This window comes from Dromaius novaehollandiae, chromosome 24 (assembly GCF_036370855.1).
Source record: "Dromaius novaehollandiae isolate bDroNov1 chromosome 24, bDroNov1.hap1, whole genome shotgun sequence".
NCBI classification, from domain to species: domain Eukaryota; kingdom Metazoa; phylum Chordata; class Aves; order Casuariiformes; family Dromaiidae; genus Dromaius; species Dromaius novaehollandiae.
Genome location: NC_088121.1, coordinates 6,526,114 through 6,550,800, shown reverse-complemented (window position 1 = coordinate 6,550,800; position 24,687 = coordinate 6,526,114). Strand labels below are relative to the sequence as shown.

The following is a 24,687-nucleotide window of genomic DNA, read 5'->3' as shown; positions in this document are numbered from 1 at the left end:
CTACTTGATAGAAAGCATCAATGGCATAAGAAACGCATAAAATTTTCCATGGCTATTCTGTGCACGTCTGTGTCTGCACCTTTTTAGTGATGTGCTCGTGATTGAAGTATGAGAACTTTTGCTCCAATTTTTCTGGTAGCACTGAAATTGAAAGAGACACCTCAAGGCAAGGAACAAGTCCATTAAGAAGTTTGTTAAGCAACATGATATTGGTATGCTTATGTCTGATATGGAAAAGGTTTGCAGACAGATTTTTCCCCTCTGTAGATTTGAAGCACATTGTTTACTTTCCAAGGAAGCTCAAGTACCATTTCTCAGAATTGTGCGCTGACTTGCCAACCTAGATAAAGGAGTAATACAGTCTGCTCTGTCAAAACCCATACATAGATTTTGAGTGATGTGCACAATAAAATAAGCCAGGCATTCAAAAGGCTAGAGTTTGTGATTAACGTTTAACACTTTGAACAAGAAAAACTGCAGATGAGAGATTATAGAATGACTGGAACCAGAGCAGGACATTATTTCATGCCTCAAGAGTATGCTGTACTTGCAGAGAGAGAAATGGAATTTGAAGGTCCTGTAAAATTCAGAAAAACCTGCTGGGCCACATAAAACAGTGAAACCCATTTTCAGTCGTCATGTATTTTCAGAGAATCATTTCTTGAGGCTTTCTTGTAACTCGTTCTCTTGCACTAAAATGTCAACTTCTTTTTCTCTGTAAATGTTACTGCTGATGAGCTCTGCAATGACACTAGGATCAGAAGTACTGCAAACTTTTATTTGATAGAAAAAAAAAACTTTACAGACTGTTTAGATGATTAAACCCCCTTGGCTTCCAATATACCTGCTATGGACACTGTCTTTTCCTGTTGCCCCCCCCCCTCTCCCCCCCCCGCCCTGGGGTAACATCCATTCCTGATCCTTGCTGAAGAACAGAAATAATGTCAGCTTTGTTTGTGAGGTAGAACAGATGAATAGAAGTTTGAGCAGTTGAACTTTTTCTGGATAAAACAACTCACCTCCCCCCACCACCACCCCAAAAAAATCTTTCTGTTTCAGTGCATTGACAAGGCCAGAGATCTGCTAGATGCTGAGCTGACTGCCATGGCAGGAGAGAGCTACAGTCGAGCCTATGGGGTAAGTGTCTATCTCTCAGCCTTCGTTCTCCTCATTGCTGCTTCAGACTACCTCTAGAAGTTGCTTTAAATGTCCTAACAGTATTTGAATCAGCTTGTGGGCCTAAACGTGTCTTATAATTAAGTAGCTCTTGTTAGATGATGCATATAACTTTGCAGGAGCAGCCTAGGGACATATTAAACTCCAGAATGAGCTCCACCCCTCAAAAGAAATCAGAATTGGCATTTAGAAAGTTTAGGTCAGTAGATCATCTAGATACCGGTATAGGGCAGTCTGTCCTTTACCTTTTGGGCAGCTTATATACTTAAGATTTTGATGCCAAAGTATTGCTCCTTAATTCCAGATTTATTCTGTAATGATTGGGATGGAATGTGATTGTTTCCTTTAGGCTATGGTATCCTGCCAGATGCTGTCAGAGCTGGAAGAGGTTATCCAGTATAAACTCGTACCAGAACGTCGTGAGATCATCCGCCAGATATGGTGGGAAAGACTGCAGGTACATCTATGTAAAGGCCAAGGATGTAGATGATGATGTGCTGAGTACAAACATCTTTCTTGCAAGAAGCTGCAGTGTGATGGCTCAGCAGGTTTTTCTTTCCATTTCTTTCTATTCCAACAGTATCTATGCCTACGTGGTTCCAGGCTTTGTCTTTTGAGGTAGTGTCGCTGGAACCTCAGTAGGTTGTTTTAAGCCTTGAAATAGATGTGTATGGAATGGAGGTGCAAGTAACATCTCCAAGATCCTTGTTTTAATGTTGGATATCACCTGAAAATACTGGTTTGGATAAGGCTAGTTTGAACTAGTTACCTGAATGGCTGCATTTTAAAGAAAAGTGAGTTCTCACATGATGCTGGAAAACTGGACACAAAATTCACATATTTGTAAAAGACTGTCCTGTTCCCTTTCGGCCTGGTACAAGAGTACTTCCCACTGATAATCCTCGTCTTCTTTTTAACGTCCTTTAGCGACATTGGTTTTTTTGTATTTAAAGAGAACTTTATGCCTTTCTTACCCTGAACAGCACAAACCCAAAGCACCTGTAAATACTTAAAATCAGCCAAATGTTTTGAGCTGATTTCCTTACAGGAAGGATCCCTTCACTGAGAGTGAATGTCATTAAATGAAGAAGTACTTACAGGACCACTGTTTAAAGAGGTGCAAGCCCCCCTCCCCCTCAAAGAAAACCCCAAAAACATCATCAGGATGAATTGTTCAAATTATACTGAATTTTGATATGCTGCTGGGAGGAAGAATCCTTCTCCATGCAGTATTTTTCCCCATCGTGGCTATATGTGCCTGCTTATGAAAGATTGTTGCTGCTGTATATTTTTCAACTGTTTGGGAAACTGTGACAAAGCTTTTAGTCTCCCAACTGCATTCCTGTCTGGAAAAGCTCAGGAGCATTCCACTGGGGTGGAGAGACTGAGAGTGGCAGGAAACGTAATGTCTGAATACAGCTGTTTATGGTCCTGAAAGCAGTACATACAGTTCTTGCATATTTTATAGCTTCTTTTTAATAATTATAAAATGCATGTTGGATGAATATGTTGAATGTTTGTTTCTATGTTAGAGAATGAGCTTTGCCTAACTATCCTGCCCTCAATTTTGTGAAGGGGAGGAAAAAGAAAAGAAAAGAAAGGGGGGGAAAAAAGTGGAAAAGAAATAAATGCTTTGGTGGTAAGGTGCTTGCTACCAAACACAGGGCAGCCCTCTGTTTACTACAAAACTAAATCTAAGCTATCTTTGGATGATACTAGCTTCAGAGCATCACTGTTATCCTGAAAAACTGTCATTGCGGCAAGCACCCTGCTTTTGGATGTGTCCATCCCATCCATGGTTCTAGTTCTTTGTAGCGTCCTTGAACCATCCAAGTGCAGACCCAGATCGTGCTCTGACTGACTGTGTTACTGTGGCTGTCCCTTCAGGCACACAATAATCAAACAATGCTTGCACAAGCAGCTTAACAGCTGAGACTGCAGTTCCTGGCAGAAAGTCAGATCAATTATACCAGTCTAATGGCACCATGCAAAGAGAAGAAAAAAGGCAATAACAAAGATATCTTTTTAACTGTTTGTTTTTGTACCATTTCCATGTTGAGATTGTCACAGTTTAAACCATAAATAGACTTTAAAATTGGGTTCAGAAGGGTTATGAAGCTCTTGACTGGTCTTGGAATTGCATAAATAGCTTCCCTGATCTTGGATGCATTTCTGCTTTCGAAGCTTTCCTCCTTTTTTCCGTTAGAGGATATCATTAGACTGGGAGCACTGAGCTGGCTTCTCATGCAGTCTTGGCTGTGGAGTATAAGGGTCAGGGACTTTTTCACATACAGCAGTTTTGAGGAAGTAGCCTGCTATGAATTATGGGTACTTAAATCTCTCCATCTTGGAAAAGTCCCTTCAGATTCTGAATTAAGGCTGTGGGGAGTAGATTGGAGATACAACACTAAAGTTTTTGCTTCTTTTTTCTCCCAGGGTTGTCAGCGGATTGTAGAAGACTGGCAAAGAATACTGATGGTCCGATCTCTTGTCGTGAATCCTCACGAAGACATGAGAACTTGGCTCAAGTATGCCAGCTTGTGTGGGAAGAGTGGGAGATTGGTGAGCATTGTCAACCCCTGCCCTCTACAGCAGGTTTTTAGATAACTGACTTTGTCATGTCACTTTAACCATAAGCTTTTCTAATATTCTTGTCTAAATGGGATTGATTTGCCTCTGAAGAGGAGATTGGTCTGAAGTTGCTGAAACTTTAACCACCATAGAGTTAAGCGCTTCTAGCCAAGTGTTGTTTTTGTTGGGTTAGTGTTTCACCTGAGAGAGACTTGAAGCCAATTTTTTGTTGCATGCTATGTCTGGAAGTTCTCATGCAGCACTGCTTTATCAGAGACAGCTATTATCACTAATTACCACTTTCTGTCAGATGTAGAAAGTTATGTAAGTATCATGAAATATTACAATCCTATTTGAGCATTCACAACATTTATTACAAACAATACTTGAATCGGAGACTTCCTACTCTTTATTGGCAATGAATTTATTGGAAATGAGGATCTAATGCTCAGAGCCAGAAGACATATGATCTGTCATGTGGTATTCTTACATGTACAGAAAGTGGTGATGAGGCTGCTGTTTGAGAGCTGTCCTTATTTTCAGTATAGATCATGGCAGGAATGGTTGACTTGTTACGTCCTTACTCCCTTATGAATTGATATGATGAGTTTTTCAAGCACATTTTTCTTTCCCAAATCAGGTATCATGCATCTGTTTCTCGGAGGCAGGTGTTGCTAATCATGTCACTGGCCATATCTTGTTTCTGTGATGGTGAAACAGTGATTTCTGGCTCAAAACTCAGGAGGAGACCAGTACTGGGGACTCTCACGGATGCTTCTCTTGACATACCACAACTCTTAGCCATATGCAAGCCCTGCTGTGTGCCACTCGTAATATATATGCCTCTTTGGCAGCCATGCCTTATTTTGCTGCCCCCGGATCTGTCTCATATGGTCTGTCTATGCCTGTGTTTTCTACAGAGGGACAGAGGTGTTTAAGTGTCAGGCAGTTCAGGGATGGATGTGAAACAGAGGTAAGAATGAACTTGGTTTTAACCAGCTTTTTCTCTTGGCCACTTTCTCCAGGCTCTGGCCCATAAGACACTCGTCCTGCTCTTGGGAGTAGATCCATCTCGACAGTTGGATCATCCGCTGCCAACAGTGCATCCCCAAGTGACCTATGCGTACATGAAACACATGTGGAAGAGCGCCCGTAAGGTACAAAAGAACAGATGACCCGCTATGTTTTATTGCTTAGGTTTCATGCAGGGCCGTATACATTAACTCTCCATAGTCACCACAGAAAGTCAAGGCTGAAGGTTTTATTTTTATTCACCTAAAAAAAAAAAGTAATCAGTCCCTTTCCTTATTGTTACTGAGAAGTTTTTGAAGTTTTATTTTAAAACTCTGCAGTAGCCCTAACTTTATTCCCTGCCTGGAAAGATTATCTGCGCTAAAACAGCATCAGGTACCCAAGGGATGCAGCCAAGATTAATGGTCAGTAGTAGCTCTACTGTCCTCACCAGCGTTTTACTGTGTAGGCTTGTTACTTGATCTTTCACCCACTGTGCTGATGATTACCAGGTCTCCTCACTGTCCCTATGGTCAGGGTTACACGTTGAAAGAGGGAAGAAGGTTCTCTTTTCGCTCCAGTTTTAGCAAAATATCCTGAACAGTGTGTACCTAGCTGCTGAGCAGAACTGACTTTTATTAAGAATATGACTGAAAACTTCCAACTGAAAGACAGCTGAAGAGTACATAGGGTTTTGTCAGGGGAACAATTTGGCTCCAAAGAGCCTGGGGTGAATGTTTTTGACATTGCAACACAGGGAGAATTTACATACTCAAATCCAATAATCTCCAGACTGGATAACTTATCTCTTTTTAATATACATTAAAGCCTCCATTTATTCTCATATTCTGCCACATCTTTTTTATTTTTCCTGCCTTTGGGATTGCCAGCACTGGAGCAGAGCCATTGCTGTGGGATCATTGCCATGACCTAACTATTCTTTATTTGAATTTAAAAAACAGAAGGAGCTGCTGATGAGGCCCTGTTCTGTTGGCTTTGTAAAGCAGAGTGTGATGATCCCTTACTTTCTTCAGTAAACGACCCAAGGAGTATATGGGTTTCCTGTGCTTGCCTTTGAGTGAAAGGGAACTTTTCCGGCTTCAACCTGTGATAGAGAAAGAGGCAGATAAGATTCAGGAAATGGTGCAGTTGTAGAAAGCAGAATGAAGGAAGGCACAGAGTAAGAAAAGACAGAGAGAAAGAGAACGTATCTAAAATAAACTATTGCAAGAAGACAGGAAATAAGTATGATTTGCAGAACAGCAAAGATGAGAAGGAGACAGATGTGATTAGAATCACCTCCTCTTGGTCCTTGTATGATTTCCTGTTTTACTGCAGTACATAAGCTCTGTGCACAGGGGCTTTTTCTCCTTCTTTCTAACATACTACAGCTGTGTATCTGTTTATAGTGCTTTACCCAAAATAGTAATAATTCTAGACCTGTGCACAAGTCCTAACCCTTTCTCTGAGCACTTTTCTGCTGGGAGGGCTGACTCCATGATTCAGGCCTTTGTAAGCACTTGGAAACTACATGCTTGTTTTTGAAATTCAGGTTAAAGCTGCAACTTGGTGGCAGAAGAAGCTATATTAGGGTACAATGGAGTCTGCAGTCTGGAGTGAGACTAACCTATTCATAGCAAACATGAGATGGTGTCCGTATGGCACTCTCCTGTGTTGGTACCAGAACCCCTACGTGGTTGGATGTATCCTTATGTCCTGTTTTGAGTTACCTAAAGAATATTCAGCTATACCTAGTGACATATGTAGATGAGAGTTTTATGTAACTGAGTGTGTTCACTTGACTGATCTAGGTTACTAGCTGTGGAATGCCCCCATTAATGTTAGAGTGATTGTTTCCTTTATTTTGCCCTGGGCTAAAAACCTTTTTCCTGATGGCTGACTCCATGCTGACATTTGAACTAGGCGGATGAGTCATTCCAGTTTAGGTGATTCTTGTCTCTATCTCTCTGAAGTAGCTCATTCCTCTGTACGGAACAGAAGAAAATTGGACTCCTAGTAGCACATTGTGCAGTTTCTGACCTGAAACGACCTTGCAGTTCACAAGAGCTTTACTCTAATTGCTTCCAGTGAAGCATACACACTTTTTTTGCTAAATCTTTAACTTCAGCTTTTCTTACTCCTTAATTCTTTTTCAGTCAACTTCTCCCCAAACTTGGTAGCGTGAGTTGCTTTAGCACTACTGCCTGTGTAATCTGCTGGCAAAGGAGCAATGTACAGTTGTACTTCTTAAACAATTTCAGGAGAACTCTAGATTTTCATTTGTTGAAACACCTCGAAGTTAACATCCCATAGTGTGCATTGTAAGCCTAGACAAAGCTCAGGAGTTAGGAGGGAAGCTCAGGGAGCTGTGAGTTTTCACTTAGCCACTATTTTCTCAAATCGCTTTTCTCAAGCAGTAGCTTATTATAGACAGGCTTCTAGGGATCTGTGATCCTGTCTGTCATGGTACTGACCTGGTCAGGTACAGTTTGTAAGCTATGAATATTTGTTAGATTGTTGGGATTGCTGCACTGCCTTCAATGTGTATGTTCAATTGCAAGTCAAATAAGACATCTGTTTGACTGCTAGAATCTCACTTTGCGTGAGCAGTAATGGGACATTCTCTGTTGTTAAAGGTTTCTTCTCATACAGTTTACCTTGCCATTTTGCCAGAGCTGGGCTCTTGTGCATCAGAGCACAATGTTAGCCGGTGTTATGGTTGGTCTTCTTTTTGACTACTTGTATGATGTGAAGCTGAGCCTAGCATCAAAGGATGAAGTTGTTATTTTCTCAGTGTAGCAATTCAGTGTCCAGACTTATAAGCTGTTAAGAATATCTTTTTTTATTTGGTGCTACAGACCAGGACTATAAACTGATTTTAGAGGGATGTAAATGGTTAAAAGGCTTTGAAAGAAAAGAAAACTATAGTTTTTGCTTCCTGGGAAAATATATTTCCACATTGTCTTCCTTTCTTGTGAAATTGCATTTACCCCCCATGGTCCTTACCACTGTCATCATCCAATTACAGATTGATGCGTTCCAGCACATGCAGCACTTCGTGCAGACGATGCAGCAGCAGGCACAGCATGCTATTGCAACTGAGGACCAGCAGCACAAGCAGGAACTGCACAAGCTCATGGCACGGTCAGCACTTTGTCCTTGGGGACCCTTTACCTTTATGGAGACACTTGATTTCCTTCTTGAGGTTGCAGAGTCTGTGCAGATCAGGCATTTCAGACAAAACCCCTACTTTGAGAGGAACGGAATATTTCTTGTCTAGTTGGTAGAGAGCAGTTTGGTATTACATCCTTATCTATGATTTCGGTAAATGCTATTGTGACAAATCACTGTAAACAAGCTTGTATTTGTCACTGGCAACTGGTTGTATTTTTCCTGCACTGTGGCAAATTGACAGAAGGCAGAGCTCCCAGCATGACTATTTCTTTTGTTTTTCAGGGGATCCACTCAGTAGGAAAGGAGCATTTCTATTATGCCTGGCATATCTGCCCTTGGCAGCCGGTGCCCTCAGTACAACAACAGTGCCTTGGGCAATGGGTACCCAGCATGTGATAGTCTCTTAAAATATTGTTGCATTTAAAAATACATCCAGTAATCTCAATTTTCTTCCACATATCTATGGGTGCCTTATTGGTTCTGTCATTTCCCATTTAAATAAGAAATTGCATAGTGTTTATTGCTGAAGGGATTTTCTAAAGAGAGCCATGCATCTTATTCTCTTTTATGAGACTGGGAACATGATAACCGCTATCATCTTTTTTTTTTTTTTTTTTTTTTTTTTTTTTTTTTTCATAGTGACTATCTTGGAAGGAAGGTTAGTGATGAGTTACGCATAGAATTTTTCTTGCACCAGGCTTGTTGAAAACTGCAAAATATAGAAAGGACAGATGTGCAGCTGTGGTATTTAAAATCTGCTGAGGGAGTGAAGAATATTAGGCTTTGCACAGCCCTTCACAGCCCCACCCTGCTGCAGTGAAAATGCTTTGTTTTTCTTTCCTCAGGGAGGGGATGATTTAATGAGGTTCTGGCTTGGCGCAAGAGCAGCTCTGCTGTGTTTCCACTGGCTGATTGTCACAGTGTGTTCTCTCCAGAAGGCTAGTTCATATGGTGATAAGTATAGCTAGCCAGCACATAGACTGTGTGCATTTTATCAGTCAAGTCCTTTTATGCTTCTGCTAACTTCTTGAATCCATTTTATAATGGATATAAAGGAGGAACAAAATGTGATTCCCAATCCCACCCTCTAAAAATGAAACTATTAGCTAGTTAGTTTGCTTCACACTTAAAAACAGAATGCAGGCTTTTTGAACTTTACCCGTTGAAGCTACCACATATGCTGCCTGTCTGCAGAAGAGGCTTACTGAGGGTGTTTACCACACAAAATGTCTTTCAGACTTTGCATAAGAAGTCTGCCTCTTAATCCAGAAATCTTCATTTTCATCCTACATTCTGTCTGAGAGTCGATAATCCTTTTGCTTAACCAGGTGTTTCCTGAAACTGGGTGAGTGGCAGCTGAATCTCCAAGGCATCAATGAGAGCACCATCCCCAAAGTTTTGCAATACTACAGTGCTGCAACAGAGCATGATCGCAACTGGTACAAGGTCAGTAAGGAAAAGGCACAGTTGCAGGGAGATCCATAATCTGACCACACCGCATAATACAGGAAAGGAAGATGTTGATAGGAAAATGCCCTGTAACTCTTCCTTGTTACTGTGAGTAGGATTAGAAACCAAGAAGGCAGCCTGTAGCAACCATGAGGTGGTGGTTTAGAATTTTATCTGGCCAGTATAACTAGACCACAGGATCAAGTTGCTAGTCTTGCAGTTTGGACTTTCTCTCCTGTCAAATAACAGTGAAGGAGAAAGGGTAATCTAAATGGAAATATTTTAACCTGTTTTTGCTTAGTGTACTGAACTAGAAAGAGTCTTGCTACTAACTCTCTAAAGAGCCTTTGACTTAAGGGTTCTAAATTAATATTTGATGCCAAATCTTCTCTGGGGTAGCCTTCTCCCTCATCTCGTTCCCTTAAGCCTCCCCTAGTCCTAACATATCATTCTTCGTTTTAAGCTTTGAAAAAATAAGGAATATGGGAATGCAATGGAAAATATATTTTGCTACAGAGCTCCTTTGATGCCACAATATCCAACATGGAGCTATTGGCCAAGTACTTGCCATGATATTATTCAAGATAATAAGAAAATGAAAACTACAGTTGATAGAGAAAGAGAGAAAGCAAAGCATTGTGTTGTCTGCAGGGCATTACTTACTACTGTTGTCCCTTCACTTCGAAAAGTTGGGACTACATCTCTAAACACTAGACAGTACAGGTTGCAGAAAGAATTCATCTTTCTTCTGATTTTTTTTGTTGAAGTTCTCTGCTTTTGGCAGGCCTGGCATGCGTGGGCAGTGATGAACTTTGAAGCTGTGCTTCACTACAAACATCAGAACCAGGCGAGAGATGAGAAGAAGAAACTACGTCATGCCAGTGGAGCCAGCATCACCAGTGCCAACACAGAGGGCAGCAACAGTGAGAGTGAGGCAGAAAGCACAGAGAACAGCCCCATCCCATCTCCAGTGCAGAAAAAAGTCACTGAGGTACCATTCTTCCCTGTTTAGGTTGAGAGATTGGTTCTTACTGCTCATTCACAGGAAAAGGTTGTAATGAAGAACAAGCTACTATGCATGTTTGGTTTTTGTAAGTTTCCTGTATATATGCCCATAGCTTACAGCAAAAGTGAGGAAGTTCAGGATAACTCAGTCTTAGGAGGACTTAATGAAAATGACCGTATATTAGCTGGGAACTAAGAGTAAAATCATAGAGAGTTATCATAGGTGATATGATGTGCAGTAACAAATTCTCCTGTCTAAGCACTCCATGATAGAAGACTCTCAGGAATCTGTCTTCTAGTTACCAGCTATGGGAGGATTGTAGCTTTTAGTCTTTCTTGCTGTTCCTATTCTTTTGCCAATTGAAGTATAGTAAGACTTCTGACTGTGTTCCCTGCCAGGCTGAGAGAGATGTTTATAGTCAAGCAAAACATCGAGTCTTGCAAGGAACGTGAGCAGAAGTCAATCATAGTGTGAATTAGATCTATGTTTCTGCATAGTTCTCCCTCCTCCCCCTTGCCTAGTTCAGGTTTCATGTGGATGGGTAGCCTTGTGTAGAGCTAATGCAGCAATTTTCATTCCAAAAGGATTTATCCAAGACCCTCTTGATGTACACAGTCCCTGCCGTCCAGGGTTTCTTCAGATCCATATCTCTGTCTCGAGGAAACAACCTACAAGACACTCTAAGGTATATAATACAGCACATAGTAAATAGAATCCAGCTGATAAGGGAACGTGCTTTAAGTGCATGCTTTATAATGAGGTATAACCCATTTCTACTCTCTTGTTCATGGCTAAACTGAGTGAATGCTGAATATTCAGTCCAAGGTAGTTTATGTTCCTACACACTTATCCTGTGTTTCTTAGTTCTTGGAAGAAGAATCTGTTGTACATGGATATGAAGATATTTGACTACAATGTTTTGTTTCACTCCTGATGAATGTGTTTCTTCTTTTCAGGGTCCTTACTCTGTGGTTTGACTACGGTCACTGGCCTGATGTGAACGAGGCTTTGGTTGAAGGAGTCAAGGCAATCCAAATAGATACTTGGCTGCAGGTAAGGAACACGAAGGGCTAGGACAGCTCCCAGTTCTACAGGGAGCTTGGGAATCTGTAATATCCGTAATGATCCTTTGCCAAATAATCCTCTGTAGGTGAGTGGTGAGAGCAGTGTATTAGCAGTACAATTTGTAACTTACTTGACAAGCATCTTGAAGGGAGACAGGAGTAGCATTCCTGCATGCGTTTCTGTATTTATATGCAATTATTGCATATGAATGAGGAAGAGTAAAGATGTTAAAATTAGAGATGACGTGTATTCAGTTGTGACCACATATAGAACATCACTTTGTCGCTCTAGTGTAATTCAGACTGAGTCTATTTCAAGATTACTTTGTTGAATGAGTCTTGTAAAAATAGCTTCATTACTTAATTTCAGCATTACACTTCATTCAGGATATGGAAGATCCTGTAGTAGTTTTGCACGTATTTGTCCTCTCATCCGCTTGGTCTGTGTTTCTGACACTTTTTGAAACTTTGCTGCGTTATCCTCTGACTAATTCAAAAATGAATGATGGGTCTCCTTGTCTCCTTTAGAGATTGTGAGGTCTCTGGCAGAGAGCAGAACAGCTTGTGAGCTGCAAACATGAGATGACTGAGGTATTTATTTTTGTTATCCTTTCTATTAGGTTATCCCTCAGCTCATTGCAAGAATTGACACCCCTCGACCATTAGTAGGACGTCTCATTCACCAACTGCTCACGGATATTGGACGGTACCATCCCCAGGTAGCCTTTGGCTTAGAGGAAGATTTTCCATCTACTCCTAGACAATGAAGGCATTTCCTTTATGCTCTGTTTCACCTGCTGTATATGTCTATGAAAGTGAAAAGTGAAAGTCACAGCAGGGGGAGATGGGGACTATTTTTGCTGCTTCTTCCTTTATCTCAGCCCTGTTCACAGGAAAGATGGATGGAAGGGGTAGATGAGCCGTGCAGTTTTCTACCAGGAAACTGGATAGTGAAAATCACCTTTTTAGATCTAACCTCATTAACTGACTATTAAGAGGCAGCAATTGCTCCACAGATATTTTATCTGAATTTTTCCCCATGGTGGGGAAAATCACAATAGATTAAAGAATTTTCTGTTCTTCCCGCTTGACACCAGCTTTTAAAATCGTTCAGTTACTCAGCAAATTAAAATCTAATGAACTTTTCAGATTGTAGGAGTTCAAATAGCAAACTCCTATCAGCTCTTTCAAGAAGCAGGCTTGCTTTCTCTTGTCCTGCCATAAAACTGCCACTTATTAATGTTTTGCTAGTCTTTCAATTTATGTAGCTCTCCTCCATGGTTCTAAAATGTTATTGGTTGATGTCACTATAGGCTTTGATTTATCCTTTGACTGTGGCCTCTAAATCCACAACTACTGCACGTCACAATGCTGCAAATAAGATCTTGAAAAACATGTGTGAGCACAGTAACACTCTGGTGCAGCAGGCAATGATGGTGAGTGCTTTGTCTACCATAAGGTATATTGCATTTCAGGGATGGATATATCACAGGTATATTAAGTTTGTGGTTTTCATAGGCAACCCCCCTCACTAACCTAGAAATGACTGTTCAGTGTTAATTTTGTTCAAGTACAATTAATTACTTTGTATTCTTGTATTTGGGAGATGTTATAGTATTAGAGTATATAATTTTAAGAAAATGCTTTCTATAAAAAGGACTGTAACAGTCACTCAGTTCTTGTCTTCTTTGAATAAATTTAGAGAAGGAATACATGAAGGAACATTATTCCACAAAGAGAAATTTTTGCTGAATGAAAAATGGAAACAAACCTTACCATGCATAACATGGAGTAATTCCATTGCTAAAGATTTTATGAATGAATGAAAAAAATACACATATATATATATACAATTTCAAAGGCAACAAATAATGTGTGAAAACTCTAGGCAACTTTTTGCAGAAAAATGTGTAATGCAATTGGGGAGGTTTTTGTGGCTCCCTCTAGCGGTCAGCAAGAAATATTAATAATCTTTGGAGAAGAAGGTAATTTTGCATTTTTATGTCAGTATATAGTCATTGTATTTTTCTTTTGGTATTTAATCTTTTCCTGTCCTGAAACAGGTGAGTGAAGAGCTAATCCGTGTAGCCATCCTGTGGCATGAGATGTGGCACGAAGGGCTGGAAGAAGCATCTCGTCTATACTTTGGAGAAAGGAATGTGAAGGGAATGTTTGAGGTGCTGGAACCACTTCATGCAATGATGGAGCGTGGGCCTCAGACTTTAAAAGAGACGTCCTTCAATCAGGTATCAGCAAATGGCTGAGATCGAGACCTTCTCTTTGCCCTCAAAAGCAGGCTGGGCAGCCACCTTTCCCAGATGTGTTCCAAGGACCTTTACAGCCTAACACAAAGAGTGAGGCTCTTGGGACTAATCATATTAGCTGAGATTTCATTACTGATATTTATCTTCAGATTTGCATACTTTTTGGTGACTACAGTACTATATGAGCATAATAGTACAGATAGCCCTGGAGTCCTATGTCATGTGTGGCCTGGAAAACATGCAACTGCTTTGCAGTTAATCCTTTTAAAGCAAGTCCACTTTGCTTCACAATTGGCACAAGCACAGATAGTAAAGAAGACATCTCTCAAGCTGGCAAGATGAATTCTCTTGAGCTTGTGAGTGTACTGTTAAAGGGTGATCCTATGCTTTCTGCTGCCTGCTATCGTGAAGCCACTTTGTAATGTTGTCCAATAAACTCAGTGCAGGTCTTAGAGCCAGAAATTCCTGGACTCTTAATTCTGAGATGCTGTAAAAATATGGGATCAAATATTTGTAATGCAACTTGCTCATAGACTATGATGCTCTGTGTAGGTATTAAGTGGTCTCTACCTGTTCCACTGTAGTTTGTAGAAATGCAAGGTGGTTTGTTCTTGTTTCTTTTTGCTCTTTTCTTCCCTAGGCCTATGGCAGAGATCTAATGGAAGCTCAGGAATGGTGCAGGAAGTACATGAAATCAGGAAATGTCAAAGACCTGACCCAGGCTTGGGATCTCTATTACCACGTGTTCAGGCGTATCTCAAAGCAGCTGCCTCAGGTGGGGGGAGAGGTACAGTTCTGTTGTGGGTCTTACAATGTAAGCTATCAATACCCATTTCTATTTCGTTTTCTGCTTATTCAAAATATTCAAATTTGGTATTCTGGAAATACCCGCATATGACTTGTTCAGAAGCTGCATAAGCTGCAAAGTCGCAGCTTATGTAGCACTTTCTGCAAGCAAGTGAAGTATTGACAGCTGACTGTGAACTGTTTTAGGCCCCTTCTACAGTATGAACTCTTCAGATGTTTCAGTGAGATTTAACTGAAATGCTGGGGGGTTGTATTTCTTTTGTTGTTGGTAGCTCACTTCTTTGGAACTACAATATGTGTCACCAAAACTCTTAATGTGCCGAGACTTGGAACTGGCGGTGCCAGGCACGTACGATCCCAACCAGCCCATCATCCGCATTCAGTCCATTGCACCCTCACTGCAGGTCATCACCTCCAAGCAGCGGCCCAGGAAATTAACATTAATGGGTAAGAGATACCAGTTTTCACTTCGCTATTCTAGAATTTAAACAGTTGTTGCTTTTAGTTCAACAGCATATTTATCAGGTGAAACTTCCCCAAAGTTTCTTTTCCAATGAGACATTTTATGGTAGTCCACTTAGTCTAAGTGCTGTGCTTTCCAGTTCTTGAGTGCCTGTGCATCTACTTTTCTCTAGTTGTTCAGCAGGTGTAAATTTCCCCCCCTATGAATCCTTCTGCAGGGAGCAATGGGCATGAGTTCGTATTCCTTCTGAAAGGTCATGAGGACCTTCGCCAGGATGAAAGAGTGATGCAGCTTTTTGGATTGGTTAACACTCTGCTAGCAAATGATCCAACTTCTCTTCGTAAAAACCTCAGGTATGTGGGACTGATATAACCACTGAACCTGCTTGTGCAAAAGTCCTAGTCATGTCCTAGGTAGGTGCAGCTTCCAAGTAACCCTCAGCACAACCAGCTGGTTTGTGAGGAATAGGAGCATCTTGGCACTGAGGTCATTAAAAAAAAAATCGGCATTCATAAAACTCAAATTTGAATGAAATGTATCCTGAAGAGGTTGTTTGTTTTCTTTAATTCAAGTCCCATTTAGTGAATAATCATAGTCTTTGAGATAACTTCTATTTTAAGGTAGCTCATGTACTGGCCTAGGAGCCAGACCATATTAACAGTCTTCCTGGCTTACTAGGCCTAGCAACTACTTGCACTGATGAAATACCGTAGATAATAATCCTCCTTTTGGGAGGTGCAAATCTTGTGAAATTGTGATTTCTTGTCAAGGATTTCTTATTACAGTCACTATATAGTTGCTTGATGAATAGTGTGTATACACTGTGTTTCAAGCACAAACACATGAAATGTCTTCTGCAAATTATAGATCATTGTGGGTGACCTAAGGGGCATCTTCTAAAAGCAGTCTTTCAGTGAACACTGCATAAGCTCCAAGAATATGTCCTTAGAGTATGTGATGGCAGTCTATCCAGATGGATGTTCCCATTCTATTTGAAGAAAAGAAAAACAGGGCAACTACTAAAGAGACAATTTGGATCAAATTCAGACTTTAGTGGAAGTTGTCTTAAGCATTTTGAAATGTAGTAATTCATACCATGCAACAATTTGAGTTCTGATTCTCCATTTTTCTTGTAGCATCCAGAGATATGCTGTTATTCCACTGTCTACAAATTCAGGCCTGATTGGTTGGGTCCCTCACTGTGACACACTGCATGCACTCATCCGAGATTACAGAGAGAAGAAAAAGATCCTGCTCAATATTGAACATCGCATCATGCTGAGGGTAAAGGGCAAAGCTCTCGCATTTTTTGGTGCAATCTTTTAGGACTCCAGTGCTTACTGAATAACAGTGGTGCACAGGCTGCTCTTCCTTTACCTGTGTTCTGATGGTTATTGGTACCAGTAATAAATACAAGAACATCAGATGAAAATTCTAAAATACTACAAAAGGGTAAAATTGGCCATAAGTTTGTTTCTCCTTTCCTATTTCAGCAGTGACCTCAAGTTGTTACCATCTGATAACTAAAATATGTTTGGAATTTTGCATGAATATGGTGTGCCTCACACAAGGTGCCATGCTGCTGGCCTTTACAAACATTGTGTCTAAGTAGCAAGGCTAAAAATTGGACAGACTGGAGAAACTGAACATCACTAGAAAAGTTGGAATTTCCTGCCAATAAGCAAAGGGTGTGCCAATCCAGAAGATGTATTTGGAAACTGTCTTCAAAACATATTTACCTCAGCAGTATTTTAATTACATGTGGCTATGAAATAGTCTGTGAATGCGGAATCATTTGCTATCACATGTCAAATGAATTCTTCACTGCTGGCTAGTCATCTTGTTGTGTTTGGGAATGTACTAGTCTGTCTGCAAATAATAATTTCGTATCAAGTTTATCTTTAAATTATTTGTGATTATAGTGTTTCTCATATTACAACCAGGGATCGTAGGAGGGTTTTTAGCTGATGAGTTTCACTTCTCAATTATAGATGGCTCCAGATTATGACCACCTGACTTTGATGCAGAAGGTAGAAGTATTTGAACATGCTGTGAATAACACAGCTGGTGATGACCTTGCCAAACTACTGTGGTTGAAAAGTCCGAGCTCAGAGGTGAGTTATGCACATGTCATGGCTTATGTTTGGCAATCAGCATAGCGTGCAACTACCTTCTCTGCAGAATGTGGGAGAGGTGGGTGAACTGCACATCAAAAACTCCAAATTAATCCCTGAAGTATATGTTTTCACCAAAGGGCCTTATAGGGCTCAGGTCACACTGGCTGCCAGAGTGCAGTCCACAGCCCAAGATCATTGTGCATGGGGAGAGAGAAACAGGACCCTAGATGTGTTTGCAGCAATGGGTGTGCTGAGCTATTGACATCAGGCAATATGATAGAATGGAAAGACGACTGCCTCTGAAATCACTCCCTCTCAATGGCTTAGGCATCTAATTCTAGGGTTGTTTGAATCCTGTCAGGCTATGGCATATATTGACTTAAATATGTAAGCTTGGCTTCATGTAAAACCCAATTAGTTATTGTATAAATTAAAATATAAACTGAAACATGAAATGTCTGTCTGGCTTTGTTGCAGGTACCCTTCTGTGCATTTTGGGGAATTCTTAATTTCTTAAACAGAAATAGGTTAAGCAAGCCAGCTCCTCTCTGCCTGCTTTACTTTTTTTCTATTTTCTCTCCATTTGTAGGTGTGGTTTGACAGAAGAACTAATTACACTCGCTCACTAGCTGTGATGTCAATGGTTGGGTACATTTTGGGCCTTGGGGACAGGTAAGTGAAATTGAGGAAGTTTCTTTCAAATACAAGCAGAGACTGTATGCCTATCAGTTCGTTCCTTGGATTTGTTATTACACTAACAAATTCCATTGTGGAGGTTGCTGAGTTGTAATGCTACCATCTTTCAGGACCTAACTCTGCCACCATTACTTTCACCACTGCATGCAGGGTTTGTGTCTCGTGTGTCAAAATTAGGTCAAGAACCACAAGTTCTAATTCAGGCCTTTCTTTCATTCACAGAATGGGAAATCTTTCTCCATCATTTCTGCAAAAAGGAAGTAGTGTTAACTCTTGCAGCCAGTCTGTAGGCTTCTGTGTGCTTCATGCATAAGAAATCACAGTTTTTTGTGATGTCTGTCAGGAGTGCACGTGTACCTCTAGTTTTTTGGGGAAGGAAAGAAGCACTATTATCAAGCAGCAGTTCTTATCCTCTGAAATAGCAAAAAGAAATCCAGCAAGCGTTGACTATCGGGGGTCTTTTGCTTCTTCCTCTGAATGCATTAAGTAACACTATTTTGCACACTTTTTTGCCTGATGGATATTTATTCTGTGAGGCAGGAAACCCTAGTGCCATGTTTGTTCACAGCAGTTGTCACAGGCGCACGAAGTCCCCATAAAAACTGCCCAAAGGCTGATCTAGATGCATGATTGAAAAATGAAAGTTAGCATTGGTTTTAAATATTACTTAACATGACATTTTCTGATCTGCTATGCAGACATGTTCTGGAGGGATGTAGATGACATAGATGAGATTGAGTGAATAATGAAAAAAATGGTAAAAATGAACAAGGTGTTTGATTTTAGTATGCGCTTTACTGTCAAAAAGGGACTTAACTTCCAAAATACTTATGAAGACCTCTCAAATGTTTTCATAATAGCAGCTTTTTATTCCTAAACACAAAGGTTTTTATAATGAAAGTATAAACCTTTGAAAATTGGATTAAATCAAAATTGGACCAAGTCAGCATGAATAACAGCATCCTGGTTTCTCCTAGTCTAGGTTGATTCTCTTCTGTTCTAGCAATCTAGTTTGCATAGCTTCACCTGTAGCATAATTCACTATGTTTTTCTATACTGAAAAAATTAAAAAACATAGAACAAGTAGAAAAATTTATCCTGACTGGAAAAAAAAAAATCTTTAAGTCCAAGAAATGTACTGATGGCTCTGATCCAACTGATTGTCTTCCAAGGTGAGATCATCTCTGATAACTCCTGAGAGATAATTACAAAAATAATGTGATAGATGCACTGTCAGGAAGCTATTCTGTTCATCTTGAGATTGAAGATCTCAGACAGGCATGCTGTCATTGCTTGTTCTTATTCGTGAAGATAAATATCACTTCAGACTAGAGCTGTGATTCAATTTATGTTTTTCTAATGATCTGTCACTCTGGCTTTTCTCCTACTCCTTCATCAAAGACACCCTTCCAATCTGATGTTAGACAGACTGAGTGGAAAGATCCTACATATCGACTTTGGGGACTGTTTTGAGGTAAATCTTTGTATTTGGATGTATATTTCTGCAATATTTCACATCATCTGGTGCAACAGAAATTAAATCTACAAGCCAGGACAAACTGACCTTGGAGTGTGATCCTGAGCAAGCCTTTTGGCTCTCTTTTGGGCTTCGCTTTGCCCTCAGGCAAAATGAAGTTAGTATGTACTTTATCTCAGAGGGATGTCATGGGGATTAGTAGTTAACCACTCTGGGGCAAGCAAAGAAGTGTTAACATTACTTTTCCATACAATTTCTTAGAGCAATCTAAGCTGCTGATAGGCAGCCTGTGTTACTTGACACTAGCAGCATGAGCATGTGATTGAGTTTTCCTTGTGTTATCAAGTCAATTATCCAGCTTCTCCTAAAAACTGCTGAAAACTGAGGAACATAAATCTGGGACATATTTCATATTTGTAATTACAACTTCTAAGGTTGTAGCAAAAAAAACCTAGTGCTTATTGACTCTAAGTTAGCTATTAATTTAATGATCGTCTACCGTTGTGTGTTTAGGTTGCAATGACAAGAGAAAAGTTCCCGGAGAAGATTCCATTTAGATTAACAAGGATGCTCACAAATGCTATGGAGGTTAAGTATCCCCTCTTTGATATGAAGGGAATTGGCAGCTGGGAAAATGGCACTGATTTCTCACTTTTTCCTGTGCTTTCTGTTGTGGTTGGATCTCTCTACTCCTGCAAGCAGCAGAGATCTTAATATTTCAGCTTCATTTTCTGTAAGTTAAAATATCCCCTGTCATTTTTACAGTACATTGCTGCAGAAAGCAACTTCTCACTGATATGAGAGAGAGAGAGAGAGAGAGAAGAGGGAAGTTTGGAAAAAAAAAAAAAAAAAAAAAAAAGGAAAAAAAAGAAATTTCTCCAATTTCTCAGGCCTTCTGTAGTTTCCTCATTTTAAATAGTTGTTTGCATCAACCAAATACATCCAATAGTGTGATACTTTACAGTGATCAACTTGATGTCACATCCACATTACTCCAATCAGTACATCAGTAAATCAGAAGGAAGGAGCCTCTTAAACTGTAATGAACCTCTGTCTTATTCTCTTAATGAATAGAACGTAGTGGAAGTGGATTCCAGTTCAAAGCACAAGCCATTTCCTGCTCCCTGAGTGTTGGGGTTGGAGTTGCAAAGTGAAAGAAGCAGCATGATTGAATCACTTCTTTCTCTTCTGAAGGTGACGGGCCTAGATGGTAATTACAGAATCACCTGTCACACTGTGATGGAGGTCCTGCGCGAACATAAGGACAGTGTCATGGCTGTGCTAGAAGCCTTTGTATACGATCCCTTATTGAACTGGAGGCTGATGGACAGTAAGTCATTCAGATAAAACAATGATAGCAGGAGAGTCATCAGTCAGATTAAAATTATATTAATGTAAGAAATCCAAAGGCCTGAAATCAAATGTCTGTTTAAGGTCAGTCTGTTTAAACTGCAGATTTGCAAGCACTGATTGTGCAAACATCCAGTTTTAGGAATCATGCTATGAAGTTACCACAATGGTTAAAAGCCTTTTGCCCTTAAATACAGGCATTGAACTAAAGCTGCAAACTAAATCATTTGGATTGTTTTAGTACTAGCTGTCATCTGGAGATGAAAAACTATTTTCGTGTGAAATAAAATTTGGAGAAGGAAGATGATGATCACACCTGTATTATTTGTGAATAGACAAATTGCTATGAAATACTGAACTTCCAGTTCAATCTTTTCAACTCTTTATTTTCTTACAGCAAATACAAAAGGCAATAAGCGCTCACGAACGAGAACAGACTCCTACTCAGCTAGTCAGTCAGTAGGTGAGTATAAAAGATAGTGTATTTCATGAATGTTTGCATTTCTTTTTGACAGTGTATGAAACTGGTAAAAATATTTTCAGTCCTTTTTCTCCTTAAAAGTATAGAGAGATGCAGCTTATTGTTATTAGGTTTTAAGACTCTGTGTCTAACTAAGTAGTGAGTTCAGTACTTCATCTCAAAAAACAGATGCTCCTAACACCCTTTTGGAGCGCACACAAGCTGGCGTAATCCAAAGAATAATTGATATGTGATAGTTATTTCCTGAGCTAATAAATACTAGTATGCAAAACCTAGCAATTAGTCATCTGAATGAGTGTTAAGAGCATTACCTTGCATCTTAACTGTTTGCTATTGGACTGAAGAACAGTGACTGTTTCATATGGAGAGTTCAATAAGTTGACATACTTATTTGACTGCTATTGTAGGTTAACTGTACATTTTTTTTCAAAATTTTTACACAAAATGTTCCTGAAGGTTGGATCGGGCCTTTCATTATGTTAGCAGGAAAAAAAGAAGTTTACTTCCATAGTACAGTTCCATTAGTGATAAAGACATGCAGTATACTTTGACAGTTGAATATGCTTTTCAAAGGAGCAGATTAGCAGTTCTGTTAATGTTATCAAAGGACTGTTACTTTACCTGCCTTTCAGTTTACATTTATGTTTATTTTTTTTTAATAGAAATGTTGGACAGTGTGGAACTGGGTGAGACAGCCCATAAGAAAACTGGGACCACAGTGCCTGAATCCATCCATTCCTTCAGTAAGTTTCTTTATGAATTATGTTGGTTTTATACTGATGCAGAAATTGTTTTTAGATCAGAAAATTTCATCATGATGTAGATACAATTACCTGAGATCAGTTCCATGTCAGCATAAATAGGAAATATAGTACCTGTGCTCTCAGCTCCAAAGAAAAAGATGACAGAAAACATACTGGTTTTTGGGACTGTTAGTTCACAGAATGGCACTTGAGAAAGGTAGATGTAATAGCAGGACAAATGTTTTTATTGTTCAAATGAAGTCTTATTTCTTTTTTTACTTTTGTCTTTTAGTAGGAGACGGTCTAGTGAAGCCAGAAGCTCTGAATAAGAAAGCAATTCAAATTATCAACAGGGTTCGAGATAAACTCACCGGTGAGGATGTTTTTATATTTATTAATATAAAATTTGAGATGAATCAGCACTAACTTTTAGTATTTGAGTTGTGTGTTAATTCTTTAATTCAAAATATTCTGATTAACTAGATGAGGGCATTTTCCTACACTTATCTAAAGCCTACTGTACCGGTGCTTGAATTTGGGTACAAATGAGCCTAGTTTATAAAATAAGGAGGTGACTGTAACTAAGTGGACTTTGTTTTAAATGTCTTAGCTTGTTGACAGAGGTCACATTTCTCCTTTGGCCAGGCTTTGTAGGTTGCAGTATTCAGATGTGAAATTTTACGCTCTTAAAGGTTTATAAGAAACTTTCCCCCACCTCCTCAAATAATATACTTCAAGTGATTAGGACCAGGACTGCAGCTACCGGAAAATTATCTGTTGTTGGAGAATACAAATACTTTCTTATCCATTGTTGGAAAAAGAAGATACAGGAAGAAACCATGACAAAGAAAAAACATGAAGTTCTGGACTCTAATCAGCTTTAGAAGTTCTTCAAAATTTTGCATTTTATATATGCTATAAGGGAACAGTAGTAAAAGTCCTATTAGTCCTTTACTTGCCACCCAAAGCAAGTTATGTTGGTTGATTTGTAACTTCCTTTTATGTTTTTTCTTCCTTTAATCATAAAGGTCGAGACTTCTCTCATGATGAAACTCTTGATGTACCCACACAAGTAGAATTGCTCATTAAGCAAGCTACTTCTCATGAGAATCTCTGCCAGTGCTACATTGGATGGTGAGTCTGTCATTAAGCTAACCTTGCAAAATTGTGGAGTGAATAATCTGAGCAGGGAACAGCTAAGGAAAATGTCCATACTGGTGTGTGTGCAGTTACATAAATGAGCCTTACCAGATGTTGCATCTGCTCTGGTAGATTTTGCAGGCCTGTGACAGGGCATTCCGCTGTAAGCAAGTAAGTTAGTGTAGGCAGTAGAGGAGATTTTTGAAGATTTGGGCTGATTGTGGTTTAAAGTATTTGTAAGAAGGTGTTCTAGGTGCGTGTCTGTCAATGATTTCAGTTATAGTGAAGAACTGCATATTCTGAAGTAAGCATAGCATCTGTCAGTTTGAGACTTAGCTAACTTGGGGTGATGTTTAAGGAAACAGATCTTTTTGGTGTTTTTAAACATTAGTTGTGTTAACTGGAAAGAAGCATGGGGGTCACCAGTCAACTTTTCCTATGCTAAATATTTTAAAAGGTGCTTTGGCAGTATGGAATTTCAGTCCTTCTCAGCATTGTCTTTGTGAAAATATATGCAAGACAGCACTACTACGATATCTTTGTTTTCTTTAGGTGTCCTTTCTGGTAACAGAAGATTCCAAAGTATCCACAGCATTTTATTCTGGAGGCTTTTGCACTCCAAACTTGCTCTTCTACAAACACAAACAGAAAGTTGGACTGAAATACAGCCTTTGTCAAATATTTTGAATTGTAAATGAAAAGAGTTATTGTATATTAAAAGTTGGTTTATGCCAATTTATAGCTGCTGTTGGAAAAACACAAGCTGTCTAAAACACAACACTTGATTTGGGTTTCCAGGACAGTGAAGACTGATTGTACCACAGATGTCTATGGTTCTACTTGGTCTTTGGAGAACTGGTGATCCATTGAAAATAACTATATACGGGTTTTGACTTACTTTGCAATGTAACTAAACTAAGTCATTTGCAGATTAATTATTGCCCTGATCAATCCTGTTGGTGCGGCTGCAGCGAACTCGATGCACTTGTGCAGGAGGCTTCATTTAGCTTTGGGGATGAGCTGGAAAACTGGGGAGACAGAGAGGAGGAGGAGAATCTTACCCTCCTGTTGCCTTGTTTTCAAACCTGATTCTTGCCCCCAAATTGAAACTATCTATCCGCTCGTTACATTAGCGGAGGAGTCATGTTTCAGGCTAGATCAGAATATCGGAGCAGATGTAAGAACCGAAGACCTCGAGCCGAGCGCAGTAGGGTGCCCCTGCGTGGACTGATCAGTGGCAAGGTGGATGCAGGGTGTTGCTGAAATACCACTTGGGAGCTTCCCACAGCGTCCGGATTAAAAAGCAGTGCTGGGAAATAACTAGGGAAAAGTTAATGCTTGGCCCAAGAGGCAGAAGGGAGGAGAGCTGGTCATAACTTGAAACAGAAAATAATGGTTATTAAAGATGAGGGTGAAGATAAAGTTATGATTTATGAATAAAACATATTAAAAACAATGCACAAAATACAACAAAGTAGCCATGTTTAGATGCCATGTTGTATTTGAATATTTTTGTGCCAATAAATTACACCAAAATGTTAAAACTTCGACTGTCTTCTTTATTCCTAAGTGCTTCTTAGGAAGAGATAGGGCAGTGTCGCACTTTGTAGCAGGTGGAAACCTTGAGTGGATGATTGAGGTATCCTTTCTTTTCCTTAAAAAAAAGGAGGAAAAGAAAAAGGGGAGAGAAAAAAAAAA

At 39.7% G+C, this 24,687-nt stretch overlaps 1 protein-coding gene across 5 annotated transcripts in view; it reads left to right on the top strand.

Moving 5' to 3' along the window:
* The window catches only part of MTOR (mechanistic target of rapamycin kinase), a 69,540-nt gene extending 45,007 nt beyond the window's left edge, over nt 1-24,533 (top strand). For 4 of the 5 annotated variants that reach the window (XM_064525602.1, XM_064525601.1, XM_064525600.1 and 1 more), the window contains 26 exons: nt 1,060-1,137; nt 1,526-1,633; nt 3,613-3,738; nt 4,773-4,904; nt 7,787-7,902; nt 9,261-9,378; nt 10,166-10,372; nt 10,972-11,072; nt 11,344-11,440; nt 12,072-12,170; nt 12,765-12,887; nt 13,515-13,697; nt 14,356-14,490; nt 14,795-14,969; nt 15,203-15,338; nt 16,122-16,269; nt 16,977-17,099; nt 17,692-17,774; nt 19,200-19,272; nt 19,789-19,863; nt 20,470-20,605; nt 21,023-21,088; nt 21,769-21,849; nt 22,142-22,222; nt 22,878-22,983; nt 23,542-24,533. In XM_064525602.1, coding sequence (XP_064381672.1) covers nt 1,060-1,137; nt 1,526-1,633; nt 3,613-3,738; nt 4,773-4,904; nt 7,787-7,902; nt 9,261-9,378; nt 10,166-10,372; nt 10,972-11,072; nt 11,344-11,440; nt 12,072-12,170; nt 12,765-12,887; nt 13,515-13,697; nt 14,356-14,490; nt 14,795-14,969; nt 15,203-15,338; nt 16,122-16,269; nt 16,977-17,099; nt 17,692-17,774; nt 19,200-19,272; nt 19,789-19,863; nt 20,470-20,605; nt 21,023-21,088; nt 21,769-21,849; nt 22,142-22,222; nt 22,878-22,983; nt 23,542-23,557 — 2,922 coding nt within the window. In that variant the 3' untranslated portion in view covers nt 23,558-24,533. Of the gene's footprint in view, nt 1-1,059; nt 1,138-1,525; nt 1,634-3,612; nt 3,739-4,772; nt 4,905-7,786; nt 7,903-9,260; nt 9,379-10,165; nt 10,373-10,971; nt 11,073-11,343; nt 11,441-12,071; nt 12,171-12,764; nt 12,888-13,514; nt 13,698-14,355; nt 14,491-14,794; nt 14,970-15,202; nt 15,339-16,121; nt 16,270-16,976; nt 17,100-17,691; nt 17,775-19,199; nt 19,273-19,788; nt 19,864-20,469; nt 20,606-21,022; nt 21,089-21,768; nt 21,850-22,141; nt 22,223-22,877; nt 22,984-23,541 lie in introns of those variants that run through there. The other variant, XR_010392844.1, reaches the window with a different exon arrangement.
* Nucleotides 24,534-24,687: the final 154 nt, after the last annotated feature.